Source organism: Poecilia reticulata, linkage group LG5 (genome assembly GCF_000633615.1).
Source record: "Poecilia reticulata strain Guanapo linkage group LG5, Guppy_female_1.0+MT, whole genome shotgun sequence".
NCBI lineage: Eukaryota > Metazoa > Chordata > Actinopteri > Cyprinodontiformes > Poeciliidae > Poecilia > Poecilia reticulata.
Window position 1 is genome coordinate 2769050 of NC_024335.1, and position 17748 is coordinate 2786797.

Below are 17748 nucleotides of genomic sequence, written 5' to 3' on the forward strand. Positions count from 1 at the left end.
GTCACTGAGCTCCTGATTGAGGGAACTTGGGGTCTCAACCTCACCACAGTCCATCCTGACACCCCCTCATAGCTGCCGTCCTCCCAGAATGCCACCTCCTCTGCTGTCAGTTCTCTCTGCCTTCCTCCATCAGCTGTTAACCCAGAACAGACAATCATTATGAGCTACAGGCGTGTTTTAGTCATTATGAAACTACAGTGAAATTGTTTGGCAACTTCCAGCTTAGTATGCACACACAAGATATTAAAACAACAACTAAAAAAAACACATTATATTAATAAATGCAAAGTGTAGGAAAGAAGTAGCAGCTTATAGTCCGGAAAATACGGTAGGAAAAATTGGATAATTTCCCCGACACACCTGACGATCACTCACGGTACACTAGTGTGTCGCGGCACAGTGGTTGAAAAACACTATGTAATCATGCATATTCTGCTTTTATATCATCAATTCAACCAAAACTAAGTTTTTCAGTGCTCCTAACACACATGTAAAATATATTTTAATGGATAAGCTAGATTATTGTTTTAATATTCTTTCTCCAAACATACTTCTTCATGGCATTCTTCTATAACTGAACAATACATACAGACGTCTCAAAATGTGTTAAACTGTTTGGCCCATTGCACTGCAACACCAACATGTATTTAAACCCCATTTGAAGGAGTTCATGTTGGAATACAGGCTTTTTTGAGCCAGTATTTGTGATTAAATACTGAGAATGTTTAATCACAAAGTGCAGATTAGGAGACAATTTCAGAAGAGTCAACAACAACTTAGTATGCCATGAATACTAAGCCTGTGATACTACACTGCTCAAAAAAATAAAGGGGACACTTAAAACAACACAATATAACTCCAAGTAAATCAAACTTCTGTGAAATCAAACTGTCCACTTAAGAAGCAACACTGATTGACCCGACCAGGGTCCCCGTTGTCAATCAGTGTTGCTTCCTAAGTGGACAGTTTGATTTCACAGAAGTTTGATTTACTTGGAGTTATATTGTGTTGTTTAAGTGTTCCCTTTATTTTTTTGAGCAGTATATAATGACCAAAATTTTACATGTGCAAATGATTGTAACTTTGTCATGATGACACAACTGATGCTTCATGTAAAGCTCAGTGTTTCACGTTGGCAGAAACACTTCGGTTTGCTTTCCATCACACAATCTTGGATGAGCTTGACAGACATGCAATGTTGACAATATATCATCAGATTTACCCTAAAAATTGTACTTTGATTTGCAGACTTGAGTGTTAAGGTTACATCCCTAAGTTGAGCTAAGTGTGTTCAGTGCTGGATGGTGAAAGTCACTAAATTTGTTCCATTTGTGTGACATTAGAACATTTTCAGCATTAATGCCTGTTTTATACTTAAATCTCATTATTTCTCAATAACACTGAGGGGTTTTGTGCAGGTCCTGGGTCTAGTCAACAGGTGAACAGAAGGTAAAATGGCTACAACAGGAATGAGTCTAAAGGCCGGTGCTCAACAGTTGATTTGCATTTGCATGGCTCCCAGCAGCTTTATTTAAATATGAAAACCTCTGCTAGGCACAAGGGGAGGGGGGTGATGGGGGAACATGGACACACAGCGGTTTTGACCATTTTTGGCAGTGCTCCACAATTTTCCACTCTGACAAAAACCTCTTGCCGAAAGCCCTCAATCTCCATGTGCACGGCAGAACTAGGTGTCAATAGCTGTCGAAAATCCCACTTTTCATGCAGTGGATGTTGCTGTACTTTTCTGCTGCAGAATAACAATAAATGTTTCTGAGCAATAAATTGCCCTGGAAGTTATTGTGATAAATAATATTTCAAATAATCTGTCGGTAGTGGTAAGGACCCATTCTCAAAGATCAATAGACTTTTAATTCTTATGTACATTTACCACTGGAACTGGAAGACATTTTAAATATCCAGTCAAATAAAATGGATTGAAGGTGAAGTTGTGGGAAAACTGCCGGAATCTGGGTTTCCTTTCTGCACTCACAAATAACTTCCTGCTTGTTGTTTTATATCCATTCATCCATTTTCTAACACCCTTGTCCCTAAGTGGGACAAGAGCACCTGCCTCTCCTCGTTAGCTGGAGAGGCAGGTGCTGCTCTCCAGGCGGGGTCACCTGGGCAGGTCGCCAGTCTGTCGCAGGGCTTCTTTTATATTAAAAATCTTTAACATGGTTAAAGAAATGCTTAACTGAACATGTTTAAAATGCATTAAGAACTGATATAAATCCAATAAAGAAGAGTAATAAATACTGATAAAGCTGAATAATGGCTGAGATTAAACCTTGAGTTCTTTAGTAATGGATTTTTTTAGACACAACTTTAAACAGAAACTGTTTTTTTTTTATTACAAAAGCTTGACATTGAAAGGCAATCACTTACCATGTATGGTTTTAGTAATGATTCCTAATTTGGGATTACAGCGATGCTAATCTGGTCTTTTATGTTGCTTTTTGGTTAATGACTTCCTCCTTACTGAGTGGCCGTTCAGCCAGCAGGACAAGTCAATTCCTGTAAGTCAGCAAATAGGGCAAACTTTGTCAATCTGAACAAACATAAAACAGGGAAAGTTTAGTTTAAGTTGAAGTCAGGCAGTGAGAAGAAGACTCAAATAATTTAAAATAAAAAAATATAATTTAATGTTTATTTATTTATAAGTTTCTGTCCCTGCAGCGCTCCGTCAGTTTCCGTAACGAGAGTCGAGCTTCAACTCTACCAAATCCTCCGACTCTTCCTCCTTCTTCCTCCTCTTCCTTTTCCACGATGACGACGCGTGTCGTGTCCGCGACGGTCTCCGGCCCTCCGTCCGGCACGACCATGACGCGGGTTTCCACGGCAACAGGCCCCGCCTCCAAGCGCCGCGACAGCAAACTGTGGAGTGAGACGTTCGACATCCGAGTCGGAGCGACTCTGAGTCCAAAGGAGATAAAAAGACAAGAGGTCGTTTTTCTCTGCTCAGAAATGATCATCAGATTTATGTTTTCACACTGCAAAAACACAACAGTATTTTTTGTAGTTTATTGTTTAAATATCTTAGTTCACTTTAAATAAGAAAACTATCTTACAAGTAACTTTTCAGCAAAATATGCAAGTTTGTTTTAAGTCAATAATTCTTTAATATTGATTTTTAAAATATTAGTTTCTTTGTCAGATAATTTCACTGATAAAAAGACATTTTTCCATGTTTTAAGTGAAATAATCCGCCAGTGGAATATAAATATTACCGATAATTAATTTAAAACAAGCCGTATTTCATGCCTAAAAATTACTTGTAAGTTAGTTTTGTCTCATTTCAACTGTACTAAGATATTTGCTCTAGAAAGTAGACCTGAAATTCTTGGTAAGATTTTGTGTTTTTGCAGTGTAAGTGAATCATGTTCAGTCTCTTGTGATTTTTTTTATTCAACATAACCGTCTTCCTACAGGCCATTTTTGAGTTGGCTCAAGGAGAACAGGACTTGGTGGAAGACCTTAAATTGGCCAAAAAGGTAAACAGCAGCTTGGTTGTTGGTTGTTTTGCTGTCTTTCTGGTATTTACATGAATTAAACTGCAGGCGTACCACGACCCGATGCTGAAGCTGTCCATCATGACTGAGCAGGAACTGAACCAGATCTTCGGTACTCTGGACTCACTCATACCTCTGCATGAAGGTGAGACCAGGTTTCTGATTAAAGGCCAAATAAAACATTTAAAATGTTAATTTGACGTCAGTTTGTATGGGGTGCCATTAGTAAATTTACACAGTCAAAATTAGCAGCAAAAATTCGAAGTATTAAGTTGTAAGAAGTGAAAAATTGTGGTTCATTGATTAAAGTCATATTTTCACCATGTCATTCATTCAAATTCATTCATTTATAAGTGGCAGTTTCCAACTCAATATTTAGTTTTCAGGCTAAATATTTAATTTACAATCTAAACATTTTGTTTTCAATTAGCAATTTTGCTTGCTAAGTAAATATTTGCCTTAAAGCTAAATATTTAGTTAACCAATGAAATATTCAGCTTGAAACTATTTTGTTAGCAAGCAAAATATTTAATTTGTAAACTAAATATCTGGCTTGTTAACTAAATGTTTAGTTAACAAGCCAGATACAAATTTATTTACAAACAAAATATTTTATAAAATATTTAGTGTACATTTTATTAGTTAAAAAGCTTAGTATTTATTTTGAAATTAAATATTTAACTTCCAAAAATATGTAGCTTCAAACAAAAATATCTAGCTATCAAGATACATTTTTAATTTGTAAGCTAAATATTTAGCTAGCTCAGAGCTGTATATTTAGATTGCTAACTAAGTATTTAGAAACTAAGTATTTAGTTAGCAATCTAAATATTTAGTTTGTAAGCTAAATATTTAGCGCAAAGTTGTAGTTACCAGTCGAACTAGAACTTTTTTATTTAAATTACAGAGGGTTGACTTAAAACAAGCTCGTATTTATTGCTGAAATGTTACTTTTCAGTTGGTTTCATCTTTTTTCAAGTGAACTAGGATATTTACACTTGAATTTAGACCAAAATATTTTGTTAAGAGATTGTGTTTTTGCAGTGTAGGAACAATTTCTGACTTTTCTCAGATTTGCTGGGTCGGCTACGAGACGCCAGAAAACCCGACGGAACCACAGAAAATGTCGGACACATCCTGACCGCCTGGGTGAGCGTTTCTGTCTCATTATATCAGCGTTATAAGCTGGGCGGGATGCCTCATGGCGATGTGCTGGTGTCCCTGCAGCTGCCGTGTCTCTCCTCCTACACGCCATACTGCAGCAACCAGGTTCAGGCCAAGGCCCTGCTGGACCAGAAGAAGCAGGACCGGCGGGTCCAGGACTTCTTGCAGCGCTGCCTGCAGTCTCCGTTCAGCAGGAAGTTGGACCTGTGGAACTTCCTGGACATCCCTCGCAGCCGGCTGGTGAAGTACCCGCTGCTGCTCAGAGAGATCCTGAAGCACACGCCCAACGACCACCTGGACCGGCAGCACCTGGAGGAAGCGGTGAGGAAACCCAACCCTGATGACTGCTGGTTGCATTTGTTTAGACTGAACTCAAACTTTTTACTATTTTTTCCATTCACATTTTTTACTTTTCAAACTCAGAAATTTCAGAGATTTTTTGTAGATTTTTTTTTAAATCAAGCTAAAATTTTGTAGTTTTGCGGAAATGTACTCCTATTTTTTTTTTTTCCTCGATCTACAACGGTCCTAACATGGCGTCCTGAAAACATCACTTTCAGCTTATTCCGTTAAGAGTTTCAGGCGCTACGTGTAGCATTGATTTTAGACTCACTTTTAAATGTGTGTTTTGTAAAATAAACAGATTTCCACCACAGCTTTCTGCTGCGGCCATATTGAAACGTGAAGTCAGCCTTAAAAGTTGAAACTAAAAGTTGAAACTAAAAACTAACCTTACCAAACTCCGCCCAGAAACACCCCTCTAAAATCCCGCATGGCTGCATGTCTCACAAACAAAACCTCGCGGTGCTTAGTTTCTCTGTAAACATGTCGTCTTTCATTTCGACTGACTCTCTGCAGAGTATTTCTGAGTCGATTATAGTGTAGCATTTCTGCCGGATTTTCACAAAATATCAGCCACAACAATGGACAGGGGAACCAAGAAGTTCATGTCATCTTTTTTTGGACGACATCAAGATGTTTTAGCCACGCAATGCCTCTAACATTGTGCGCGTCACAGCTAAATGCTACCGGTGGGTCGATGAGGAAAACAGCAGATTCTCACACCTCAGCATAAATATAGCTGTGGACAAGATCACTGATGGCTATTGTTCTTGCAAGGCTGGGTAAGTCGGGCATTCATGGTTTTGAGGGTTACTTTTGAACTCACTGATTTCTGTTGTTGGCAAATGTTTGAGTTTGCCTAGGCCTGATGCTAACGTGGCTAACACGATTACAGTTTAGTAAAAAGCCTTTTCAAGTGAAATAAAATCTTTAATGTATGTCAGATACGGTACACATTGCATATTGATCTGTTCAGCTAACATAAGACTGTAACAGACAGGCTTCAAGGTGTAGAAGTTGTATCGGTACTGCCATTATGTTGTACTTAGCTAAACGGTTTTCATAATGGATGTGTTTATTATTGACTTTATTTTATTCATTCATTAAACACAAAGAAAGCAAAGCAATAATACTTACGCCAGCAGACACTTTGTTCTTATTGATCCTACGACGGTTGAGCTGCAAATGCGGTCATCCACAAGCTTTAATCCAAGCAAGGCTTTCCGTTTCAGATTTTGGAAATCTCTGAATTTTAGTTCCACAAATACGATCAGGATACCTGACATCGCCTGTGCAGATAACCCACTGACAGTGGAGAACTATTCTTTTTCGAGTCCTGACGCAAAAACTTTCTGCCGCTCTGCTAGTCCACAATGTACATTAGCATGTGTTTACTACTGTAGCTTGCGTTTGTGAGACGGTCACGCACGTGGTAGCTGCGCTGTGACGTAAAATGGGCATTAGCCAATGAAACGCGGCCCCTGTGGTAAGGTCCATTCTGAGTTCCTCCTAGTTTGACTAACTTTGATTTTTCCGACTCAGAAGTCATAATTTCCCAGTTTTGTTCGTAATCTGGAGGCAGCATAATTAGCTCGTCTCTGGCCCAACAGATGCTGATGGTGCAGAGCGTGGTGGCGGACATCAACAGGCGGACCGGAGAGTCGGAGTGTCAGCACTATAAGGACCGTCTGCTTTACTCAGATGAAGGACGGCGGGACGAACTGATCGACCGATCCAAAACGCTCAGCTGCCACGGAGAGCTGAAGAACAACAGAGGAATCGTTAGTGTCTCTCCAGAGTTATTCTCATCCACCTTTATTGTTTTGATAATTTCTCACCAAACTTTTAATAATTATTCTGTGGTCTTGCAGAAGCTCCACGTGTTTCTGTTCCAGGACATTTTGGTGATCACCCGGTCGGTTTCGCTGAACAGCCAGCGGGTTAGCTACCAGCTCTGCCGCCAGCCAATCCCCATCAGCCAGCTGGACCTGGAGGACGTATCGGACGGCGAGATGAGAGTGGGCGGGTCCATCAGAGGGGCCTTCAGCAACAACGAGCGAAGTCGGTGACAAAAGTTACAACGACTAGCTTCAGGCTGAAAAGAGAAATAAGAACTGATTGAAATAGGACAAAATGAAATTAAAAGTAACTTTTGATCAAGAAATGGAAGCTTGTTTAAATCAACAATTCTTCAGTATTGATGAAAAATGCAAGTTCCACTGGCAGATTATTTCACAATCAACCGTCACTGCCACGTTACCTAGCAACGCCAGCCAAGTCCAGCCTGTTACCTAGCAACCCAGTTCTAGATCCACTGGCTGATTATTTCACTTCTAATATTTTTTCCGTATTAAATAAGTGAAATAATCTTCCAGTGGAGCCTGAACTTTATTTAAAATAATATTAAGGAATTACTCCTGACCCCACTAAGGGACAAGAATGTATAGAAAAGGGATGGATGGATGGATGGATGGATGGATGGATGGATGGATTGATTATTGGTTTAAAACTAGCTTCTATGTCATTTTTGCCTTAATTTACTTGAAACTAGACCATAAATATTTGGTATGATTTTGTGTTTTTCCAGTGTGGTCACTGGATTCACTGCAAAACTTTGTATTTTGTTCTAGTTTCTAGCGAATACATCTTTCTACAAATGAAATGAGACAAAATTAACTTATAACTAACTTTTCAGCTCAATATCAAAGCTTACTTTAAATAAATAATTCCTTAATATTTATTTTTTTTTAAAAAGTACTAGTTCCAAGGGCAGATTATTTCACTTGTAACATTTTTTGCATAAGTGAAATAATCTGCCAGTGGAGCTAGCACTTTTTAATGATTTTTCAACAATTAATGTCTTAAACATCTCCTATTTCTTGCAGAAAAGTTACTTGTAAGTTAGTTTTGTCTCATTTCAAGTGTGATAGAATATTTGCACTATTAACTAAACAAACACATGGTAATATTTTGTGTTTTTGCAGTGTCGTTTTCCAAATGTATATGTTTTTTAGCTAAAGAGCTACAGTTACACTCATGTTCTAGAGTGTTGGATGATTTTTTTCCCCCCCAGATACTTTTAAAATAATTTATAATTAAAACTAACTTTCTTCTCCTCTCAGCCAAGAACTTCTTCCGGGTTTCGTGCCGGTCAGGAAGCCAGCTGCAGACGCACTGCTTCCAGGCGAGCGACGCCTTCAACAAGCAGCAGTGGATCAACTGCATCCGGCAGGCCAAGGAGGCGGCGGGAGACCAGACTCCTCAGACGGAACGGCGTACAGAACCAGAACCAGGAGAACCAACCGATTCGAGCGAAAATTCAGAAATCAAAAACGAAACTTTGGCAAAGACAGAAGATCTGAATCTGGAAGATGCTGGTTTATTCTCAGAAAGCATGATGGCCGACAATGATGGGATGTCATCAGTAGAACCAGAGATGGACGGTGAGACAGAGTCGACACCAGAACCAGAACCACCTGCAGACTGCAGGATGGACCAAGAAGTAGAGACTACAGGTGGGAAGGACACTCTGAACGCAGAGGAAGAGGAGGAGGAGGAAGTCAGCACAGACGCCGGAGACAACGAGGAAATGATCTGCAGATGCTGACGGAGAATAAACTGAACTGAATTCAACCGAATAAAGAATCAGTTCAGATACTCAACAAAATGTTGGTTCTGATGGTTAATATTAGGACATTTGTGAATTTCCAACAACAAGCTGGGTGTTTTTTATTGAAGTTTTCTTACACGGCAAAATCACAAAATCTTACCAAGTATTTAATGTCTAGTTTCTAATCTTAGTACATTTGAATTAAGATAAAACTAACTTAGAAGGAACTTTTCAGCAAAATACAGGAGCTGGTTTTAAACCAATAGTTCCTTAACATTTATTTTAAACTCAATCCACTGGATTTTTTTTTACTCTTTTATAACATTTTCCCAAAGTTATAGGTAAAACAATCTGCTAGTTGAATTAGTACTTCTTCATTAATGATTGACTTTTCTGAGTTTCTTGCGGCTAATTTTTCTTTACAAACTCTGAAATTTCTTCGCTCTTTTCTAGAAAATTTCTGAGATCTTGTATCTTCTTGCAAATTTTTATTTTAAAAACGTGCTAGATTATTTCAGTCATAACAAGACACGTTCAACATAGTGAAATAATTTGCCAGTGGAAACAGAATTTGGTTGCTAGGTAACGGGGCTTAGCTTGGCTGGGGTTGCTAGGTAACGGCACAGGCCCCTTAACTTGAAATAAACTGGCAGTGGAACTAGAACATTTTCATCAATATTTAAGAATTACTGACTATAACTTAGTTACTTGTAATTTATTTGACTTATTTCAAATGTACTGAGATATTTGCAGTAACAACTAGAGCAAAAATACTTTTTAAATAATATTTTGTGTTTTTGCAGTGTAACTTACAAGTTCCAGTGTTAAGTTCTTTAGAAAGTTATGACATTATCAATGCTTGTCAGTATTTGAAAATTGTGACAAAACAAAATTAATTATTTCAATAATTTATCATCCAGTAAAATGTCTTATTTTAACTAGATTCTAGTGAAAAACCTAAAATTTTGTTTCTGGAGCGAATAAAATTAATTTGCCGATATATTTGGTTTTGTTTGCCGCAGTAGCTCATTTAGCCACTCTGACAGATGGTGGCGCTGTGTTTATTGTTCCAACAACTCTCACTGTAAAAAATGGGTTTATTTTATGCTGAGCATTCAGCTTTACTTTATGTTTGGAAAAAGAAGCCTCATACGGTTTTATCCAGACGGGTTTTAAATGCCGTTTTATAAACATTTCACCGTTCGTCTCAGCTGAACTGAAACTGGGAGCTGACCCAGTTTCAGTGGAAATGGAGAGGAACCCATTTAGCAGCAGAACCATTAATCTTTTAGAGCATTTTCCTTTTTAAAATCACAACCAAGTGTTATCGGTTTATGTTTCTGTATAGATTCCAGGTGGTTTTTGTGCAGAGAAAACTGTTGTACATGTATTGTACATAAAGAATGTATATGAGGAATATGTCCATATGAATGCCTGAACCATTGTTTATTAATATGCAACTCATAATTCAGGAATATTGATTGAGCCAAATGTGTCCTAGTGTTGATAACTGATTGCGCATCTCAGAAGCACTGAAAGGAAACAATCCCCTTTATTCTGCTGCATCCAAAAAAAAAAAAAAAACAAGGCATTCATGAACATCTTTGTTAAATCATAGACTCAATAAATTTTGTCTAAATGATTTTGTCTGTGTACAAATTTAATGCAATTTATAAACAAGTGCAAATAAGAGCTGCAAACATTTTCCCTGCAACAAATAAACCAGATTTATGAAAATGTTCATGTTACCATCGTACATCATGAAAGCAGGGGGCAATTCTGACTTTATGTAGGGAATACGTTCAAGGTCAAAAAATGTTAACATTAATCTCAGAAAATTAAATCTGGAAAAAGTTGGATATCTAAAAACAATTTAGAAATCTGAGAAAAAGCAGATTTCTAAATTGCTTTTTCAGATATGACGTTTTTTTCAGGTAAAAACGTCATATCTGAAGAAAAGTCTGAAATCTGAGAAAAATGATCATATTTGAAAAAAATAAAAAATAAATCAGAAATATGAAAAAAATTATTAGAAATCTAAAATCAGAAAGTAGTAAGAAATCTGAAAAAATAAAACTAACTAGAAACAAAACAAAAATCTGAATTTATTTTTTTCTGTGGTCCTAATCTTCTTCCAGATTACACATTACAACATGTACCAAATGTTTTTATGTTGGCCCAGAACCCACAGAGTTCTGGTAGTTATTCTAGAATTACAGGCAAGGCCTCCGGTTTGAAGTGTCTCTTCGCCGCGTCGGCGCTGTAGTTGCTGGGCGGCGGTCTGTCAGAGTCGGGTCCAAAGCGCAGCCGCTGGTGATACGTGGCGTTGAACTTCCGAGTGGAATCCAGTCTGCTTTGAAGAGCCGTGCAAAGGTCGCCGAGTTCCTCGCTACGAAACGAGGGACGACGCACAATCCATCCAAACGTGCCGTCCAACTCGCCGTCCTCCTCGTCAGACATCAGCTCCGTCGTGACGCCACGCCAGAGCTCCAGCTCCTCCGCTTTCAGCACGCTCTGCCGGGCCAACAGTAACTGCAACAAACGGACAGAAGATCAGGTTTCAGCAAAATATCCGACATGTACGGGGAACATTAGGGACAATGTAAGAAAAATAACCATCCCTAACCTTACAGATATTTTTTTCAGTGACTCTAATCATCGTTCATACTTCTGAGATTAACTTCCAAATTTCCTTTTGGGAAAAAAGTCAGAATCTTCTCATTTTAGTAACCCTAACTCTCTTCCAAAATTCTCAGATTAACATCCACAAAAAAAGTCAGATGTTTTTTCCACAGGCCCCATTTATGTCTGAATTTACTAAGAAAAATAATCCAAATTATTTCTCTTTTTTGACCATAATTGTCTTCCATACTCCTCTGATCAACATCCTTTTTTTTGTTTTACATTTTTGGAGGTAATTTTGTTTCAGTGTGTCTAATGATCTTCCGTACTTCTGAGTGTAACGTCAAAATTTCTTAGAATTCTGTAGAGTCATTTTTTTCCAGTGGTCCTACTCTTCTTCCGTATGTTGGTCACAAATCGCTAAAATTCAATAAAATTTGTGGAACTTACTCTCTTCCTTCTTGCCCGACTCTTGGAGGAGTTCTTCTGCGAAGCAGCCTTGTGTGCAAGGTGTGGCTGCTGGTACCTAAAGTTTCTTCGTATCGTCTCAAAGTAAGTCTTGCAAGAAGCTGGAATAAAAATAAGTGTGTGTCAAAATTGCATAGAGAGAATCATATCGATATCAAACTGAATTCCTTACAAATGAGGACGCCGCTCTCCACTCGCTGAAAATCCGGATATGTCCTCAGGGATTGGACGAGGCTGGTGGTAACTGCATGGTTGTGCGCAGAGCTCATTCTGCGAAAACGAGAGATGCGAGTATTTCAAGAGTTTGCGACATTAAATGTGAACAAAAAGGAATAAAACCTCACCCCTGTTGGGGGTCGTAACGACTGTTGTTCGTTTCCGCATTGTGAAGACGGCGAACCGCTTCCTGTAAAAACAAAGACGAGTCTGATTAGTATTAGCCTGCTATGCTATCTACTGCATGCAAAGTTTCCTGACTATTATTGATAAACGATTGCTTCCTGAAGGCATGGTCTGCGTTCAGCTTTTAAATTTTACCCAAATGCTAACGTTTGCCCGTGACGTAATGCACCAGGTAAACGCCAAGAAGCTTACAGTAAGTTACCTGCACTGTAAACAACTGTCCTGTATTGTTTTTGCCACTGGGAGCAGCTGTTTAGTTTCAAATTATATCTGAACTATGATCCCAAATCACAGTCAAGAAGAAAAGAACCAAAGTTCAAACCATCATCTTATCCCCTACTCCAACATCTCTCTGCCTGGCATTGTAACCATCCAACCATGCAAAGACTAAAGAAGAGCAGCAAAAGCAAACGAAGTGAATTAGCAGTGTTTACCAACAACATCATCCAGGACATGTTGCTGTGTTATATCATCTCTGCTTCCCAGAAACTGAATTATTGGCTTGAAGCCGTCATGCAGAAATTATCTTTAGTCAGAGGCCTACTCAGATTCATTGCCAGATTGACTGCTACTGGAGATCCTTCCTGCTCTCAACATCACCACCCACAACAACCTTTGAAGAAACTTGGATGGTCAGAAGTACCACTACATTTAATTTCCTTTTGGGATAGATAAGATTTTATGTTGTGTTTTATAAAGTTTGAATTAAATTCTGTCTTTTAGTTTCGCAGCCTGAACACAATCCGTTCTGGGACACATTAAACCGCAAACTACTACCTGATTTATCTGATCTAAAATTATTTTACAGCCAAGAGAGACGGGCAGATCCAAATGAGACCGATGTTAATGTTAAATATTTGGACAGACTGAACAACCTTGCTCACTTCATCAGCTGCCATTGCTAAAAGTACAGGCAGACTACAATTCTGAAACGGTGCAGAAAATCCACGTCATCGTTCTCAACTTCATCCACTGCATGAAAAGTGGGATTTTCGACAGCTATTGACACCTAGTTCTGCCGTGCGCATGGAGATTGAGGGCTTTCGGCAAGAGGTTTTTGTCAGAGTGGAAAATTGTAGAGCACTGCCAAAAATGGTCAAAACCGCTGTGTGTCCGTGTTCCCCCATCACCCCCCTCCCCTTGTGCCTAGCAGAGGTTTTCATATTTAAATAAAGCTGCTGGGAGCCATGCAAATGCAAATCAACTGTTGAGCACCGGCCTTTAGACTCATTCCTGTTGTAGCCATTTTACCTTCTGTTCACCTGTTGACTAGACCCAGGACCTGCACAAAACCCCTCAGTGTTATTGAGAAATAATGAGATTTAAGTATAAAACAGGCATTAATGCTGAAAATGTTCTAATGTCACACAAATGGAACAAATTTAGTGACTTTCACCATCCAGCACTGAACACACTTAGCTCAACTTAGGGATGTAACCTTAACACTCAAGTCTGCAACGTACAATTTTCAGGGTAAATCTGATGATATATTGTCAACATTGACATATATTGTCTGTCAAGCTCATCCAAGATTGTGTGATGGAAAGCAGACCGAAGTGTTTCTGCCAACGTGAAACACTGAGCTTTACATGAAGCATCAGTTGTGTCATCATGACAAAGTTACAATCATTTGCACATGGAAAATGTTGGTCATTATACACTGCTCAAAAAAATAAAGGGAACACTTAAACAACACAATATAACTCCAAGTAAATCAAACTTCTGTGAAATCAAACTGTCCACTTAGGAAGCAACACTGATTGACAACGGGGACCCTGGTCGGGTCAATCAGTGTTGCTTCTTAAGTGGACAGTTTGATTTACTTGGAGTTATATTGTGTTGTTTTAAGTGTCCCCTTTATTTTTTTGAGCAGTGTAGTATCACAGGCTTAGTATTCATGGCATACTAAGTTGTTGTTGACTCTTCTGAAATTGTCTCCTAATCTGCACTTTGTGATTAAACATTCTCAGTATTTAATCACAAATACTGGCTCAAAAAAGCCTGTATTCCAACATAAACTCCTTCAAATGGGGTTTAAATACATGTTGGTGTTGCAGTGCAATGGGCCAAACAGTTTAACACATTTTGACACGTCTGTATGTATTGTTCAGTTATAGAAGAATGCCATGAAGAAGTATGTTTGGAGAAAGAATATTAAAACAATAATCTATCGTATCCATCAAAATATATTTTACATGTGTGTTAGGAGCACTGAAAAACTTAGTTTTGGTTGAATTGATGATATAAAAGCAGAATATGCATGATTACATACTATAGACTTTCGCTAAACGTGATCTTTGTTTGATTTTAGAATAATCCAGAAGCATTTCTTCAGCGCATGCGCAAACGAGCCAAAGCACACAGCTGTTAGCCCGTTCAGGAGCGTGCAAGCTGCACTGGATGAATTACCATGGTAACGGATGCACTACTGCGTTTGTGAAACCGAATCGAGGCTCGATTCAACCAGGTTTATCCGGAGAATCCCGGTTTAATGAAACAGACCATCTGGACTCCCTCACTGTGCAACAATAAACAGCAGTTGTTTATAATCAATTATTGTTTATAATTATTCAACACACGTGTTCGCCGCTCACCGCTAGTTTGGCATTGTGGCTCCGTCTTTTCCTCGGGTGGGTTTCCGCCGTCCCGGGCTCGCTTTGCCGTTTCTCCTCCAGGCCAGAGATCCGTTCTTCCAGGGAAACAAACCTCTCATCCATGGAATCAAGTTTCTGATAAAGGCTTTCGGAAAAATGGGTTATCTGGCGAGACAACCCGCTGATCGCGGATAAAACCGTATCGATGTCTGCCGGTGAGTCCTCCACATCTGACCCCGGGCTGTTGGAGTCTCCATTCCGAGATCCATCGCTGCCGTGAAGCCCGTTTTGCTCAAAATACTCCGACTGACAGAGGTCATGTTGGCAGTCTTCACAGAGGTGGCGTGGTCTTTTCTCGGAGACGTCCATGTTCGTCGGGTTAAGGTTTAATATGAGTGGGAACCGTTTTAAAAGCAGAACAGGAGGCGGTGGGTCGCAAATACCTGAATAATAATGAGCCAGAGGACCAATGGGAAGAAATGACCTTTTTATGGCAGGCAGATTTAGAATAAAATCGGTTCTGCCAAATATCTCGATATCTAAAAATGGGATTTGAATAGAAACAGCTACATTTCTATTATTCTGAATGGTAATTTAAGATATATGCACTTACATCATGATTAGCTAATTAGAACAATTCGAGATATCTTAAATTGCGTCATCTCAACAGTCACAGATTTGTAATTATGGCAAGCAGGTTTAAGATAACCTCAGTTCCAACACAATCAATTTCTACAATAAATGTCAGCAACAAGGCCTTTCAAAGTGATTTATATCATGAAAATACTAAAATGAAAAGTAAATACAGGATATTTTGACTTAACGGAATAATTATTCCATCCAAATATCAGTGATGCAATTCTGACGTGAGGGTGTTAATTCAAAATATCCAGAACAGAAAAAGAGTCTAGATTAAAAGTAATTTAGATAATTTAGAAATTTAGATTTAGAAATTTAACACCTACCTTAATCCTAAAAATCTCATTTTTAAAATGTATCTTTGATTTAAGTTATTTTAAGTCATAATAAAAAGAGAGCTATCTAAAATGTTCTTTATGACTACAGTCATGATGTAATTGTTGATATCTGAAATATGTGTTTCAAATCATAAGTAATTTATTGCAGATACCTTGAATTAAAGCTCCAAAATAATAACATTTTAAATAAAAAATGTAATTAGAGATATCTTAAGTAATATGTCATAAACCAATTCCACCTATCTGGAATATGTGTGCCGAAGTCTATTTTATGTTAAAACGGTCTGCCATAGAACCATAATGCACTTTGACAGGACACAGAGATCCAGCCAATCACGACTTTTCCTCCCAAAGACGAGAAGTTCGATTCAAATGCTAATTTTATTCTTTATCATGTTAATTTAGCGCATTCATCCCATTATCAGCAGTTTCTGGCACAGAGAAACGCGACATTCATGGGTTTTTACAGACCCGTTAATATTGTTTTTATGTTTTAACTCTTATTTTTTAAAGGTGTTATTGCCTAAAACTAATTGTGAACTATGTTTTGTTACATGAGATATTATGTGGTAATTTTAGGTTGTATTTTCACTCCAGAGTTGTTGACAAGTTTGTCTTATAAAATAAACACGTTTCCATCACCGCTTGTTATTGTTGATGGGAGGAGCGGCCATATTGGATCTGGTTTGAAAAATTCTCAGACTCTCCAAATAGGGATTCTGCAACGACGTGTCAGGAGCATTGTTTATAGAAAAAAATGATGAGTAAATTAATGCCAAAAAGAACTTCAATTTTTTTTAGATGAATCTCTGACATTTTCTAGAAAAATACGAAAATTTCTGGGTTTCAAAATTAAAAATATATGCTAGAAAAAATATTCTGAAATTTTGAGATTAAGCTCACAAATTTTCTAGAAAAAACAAGGAAATTTCTTAGTTTGAAAATATGAGAATTTGCTAAAATGAAAAGAAAAGCGGGCTGCACAGTGGCGCAGTTGGTAGAGCTGTTGCCTTGCAGCAAGAAGGTTCTGGGTTCAATTCCCAGCCTGGGGTCTTTCTGCATGGAGTCTCCATGTTCTCCCTGTGTATGCGTGGGTTTTTTCCGGGTACTCCGGTTTCCTCCCTCAGGTTAATTGGCCTCTCCAAATTGCCCCTAGGTATGAGTGTGTGTGTGCATGGTTGTGTGTCTCTGTGTTGCCCTGTGACAGACTGGCGACCTGTCCAGGGTGACCCCACCTCTCGCCCAAAACGTTGGCTGGAGAGGCACCAGCACCCCTCCCAACCCCACTGAGGGAAAAAGGGTGCAAGAAAATGGATGGATGAAAAGAAAAGCTTTGAAATTTTGAGATCAAAAAATGATTAATTAATTTAAAAAATCCTGAGTTTGAAACATATAAAATGTAAATTCTGGTTTGAAAAATGTTCATACTTTCTGAATGGGAACTTTGTGACGGAATCTTAGGGACATTTTAGACAGAAAAAATAGCAAATTTCCACCAAAAAAACCTGAGGTACTTCGGGGGGACAACAACTCAAAAACAATTTTTGAGTTGTTTTTTGTTTTAAAAGTTGAAATTTTGTTAGAAAAAAAATCTGAAATTTTAGATTAGTCTCAGAAATTATATAGAAAAAATGCGGAGATTTCAAAAGTTGAAATTTTGCTAAAAAAAATCACAACACTTTTCTGAGTTTCTAAAGTCAAAAATGTTAAACTTTTGAAACAGAAATTTTCCTGTTTTTTCTAAAAGAATTATGAAATTTTATTGCTGGAAATTTACTCCTCCTTTTTTTCTATCTACAACGGCCTTATATGTGTAGGACTACAGCGGGGATCTTCCAACTGATTGATGACTACAAATGTAACGCAGCATATCTAGAGAAACTTATTCTTGTGTTTATCTGTAGCATCAAAATACATTAAAGATCTGTTGTTGTTTATGAACCTTCCAGACCAATCAGGTCTTCTAGTTCCAGTTCTGGTTCTGCTCTGCATCCCCAGAACCAAACATGGAGAAGAAGCATTCAGCTTCTGTGCACCACAAATCATCCAGAAAACTG

At 38.3% G+C, this 17748-nt stretch overlaps 2 protein-coding genes across 6 annotated transcripts in view; one reads left to right on the top strand and one right to left on the bottom strand.

Annotated features, from left to right (window-relative positions):
• Positions 1–10271, top strand: part of arhgef3 (Rho guanine nucleotide exchange factor (GEF) 3) — a 27239-nt gene extending 16968 nt beyond the window's left edge. For 3 of the 5 annotated variants that reach the window (XM_017304945.1, XM_008408339.2, XM_008408341.2), the window contains 8 exons: positions 2665–2946; positions 3432–3494; positions 3561–3657; positions 4585–4661; positions 4740–4997; positions 6629–6799; positions 6890–7079; positions 8141–10271. In XM_017304945.1, the coding sequence (XP_017160434.1) occupies positions 2665–2946; positions 3432–3494; positions 3561–3657; positions 4585–4661; positions 4740–4997; positions 6629–6799; positions 6890–7079; positions 8141–8625 (1623 nt within the window). In that variant the 3' untranslated portion in view covers positions 8626–10271. The remainder of the gene's footprint in view (positions 1–2664; positions 2947–3431; positions 3495–3560; positions 3658–4584; positions 4662–4739; positions 4998–6628; positions 6800–6889; positions 7080–8140) is intronic. The other 2 variants (XM_008408340.2, XM_008408342.2) reach the window with 1 other exon arrangement.
• Positions 10272–10712: 441 nt separating this feature from the next.
• LOC103464321 (uncharacterized protein C14orf93 homolog) lies at positions 10713–15173 on the bottom strand. Its single transcript, XM_008408343.2, has 5 exons — positions 14715–15173; positions 12063–12124; positions 11891–11988; positions 11701–11819; positions 10713–11160 (listed from the first exon to the last, which is right to left on the bottom strand). Exons 1-5 carry the CDS (start codon positions 15081–15083, stop codon positions 10831–10833), a joined length of 978 nt encoding a protein of 325 aa, XP_008406565.1. The 5' UTR covers positions 15084–15173; the 3' UTR covers positions 10713–10830.
• Positions 15174–17748: the final 2575 nt, after the last annotated feature.

What these genes read in the sequence shown, in the direction of transcription:
- LOC103464321 (XM_008408343.2), bottom strand. Translation starts at nt 15,083, where the DNA reads ATGGACGTCTCCGAGAAAAGACCACGCCACCTCTGTGAAGACTGCCAA. An exon ending in GGAGAGCGGCGTCCTCATTT is followed by an intron (nt 11,820 to 11,890) that starts GTAAGGAATTCA and finishes TTTTTATTCCAG; the next exon opens with CTTCTTGCAAGACTTACTTT. An exon ending in GTCGGGCAAGAAGGAAGAGA is followed by an intron (nt 11,161 to 11,700) that starts GTAAGTTCCACA and finishes CGTTTGTTGCAG; the next exon opens with TTACTGTTGGCCCGGCAGAG.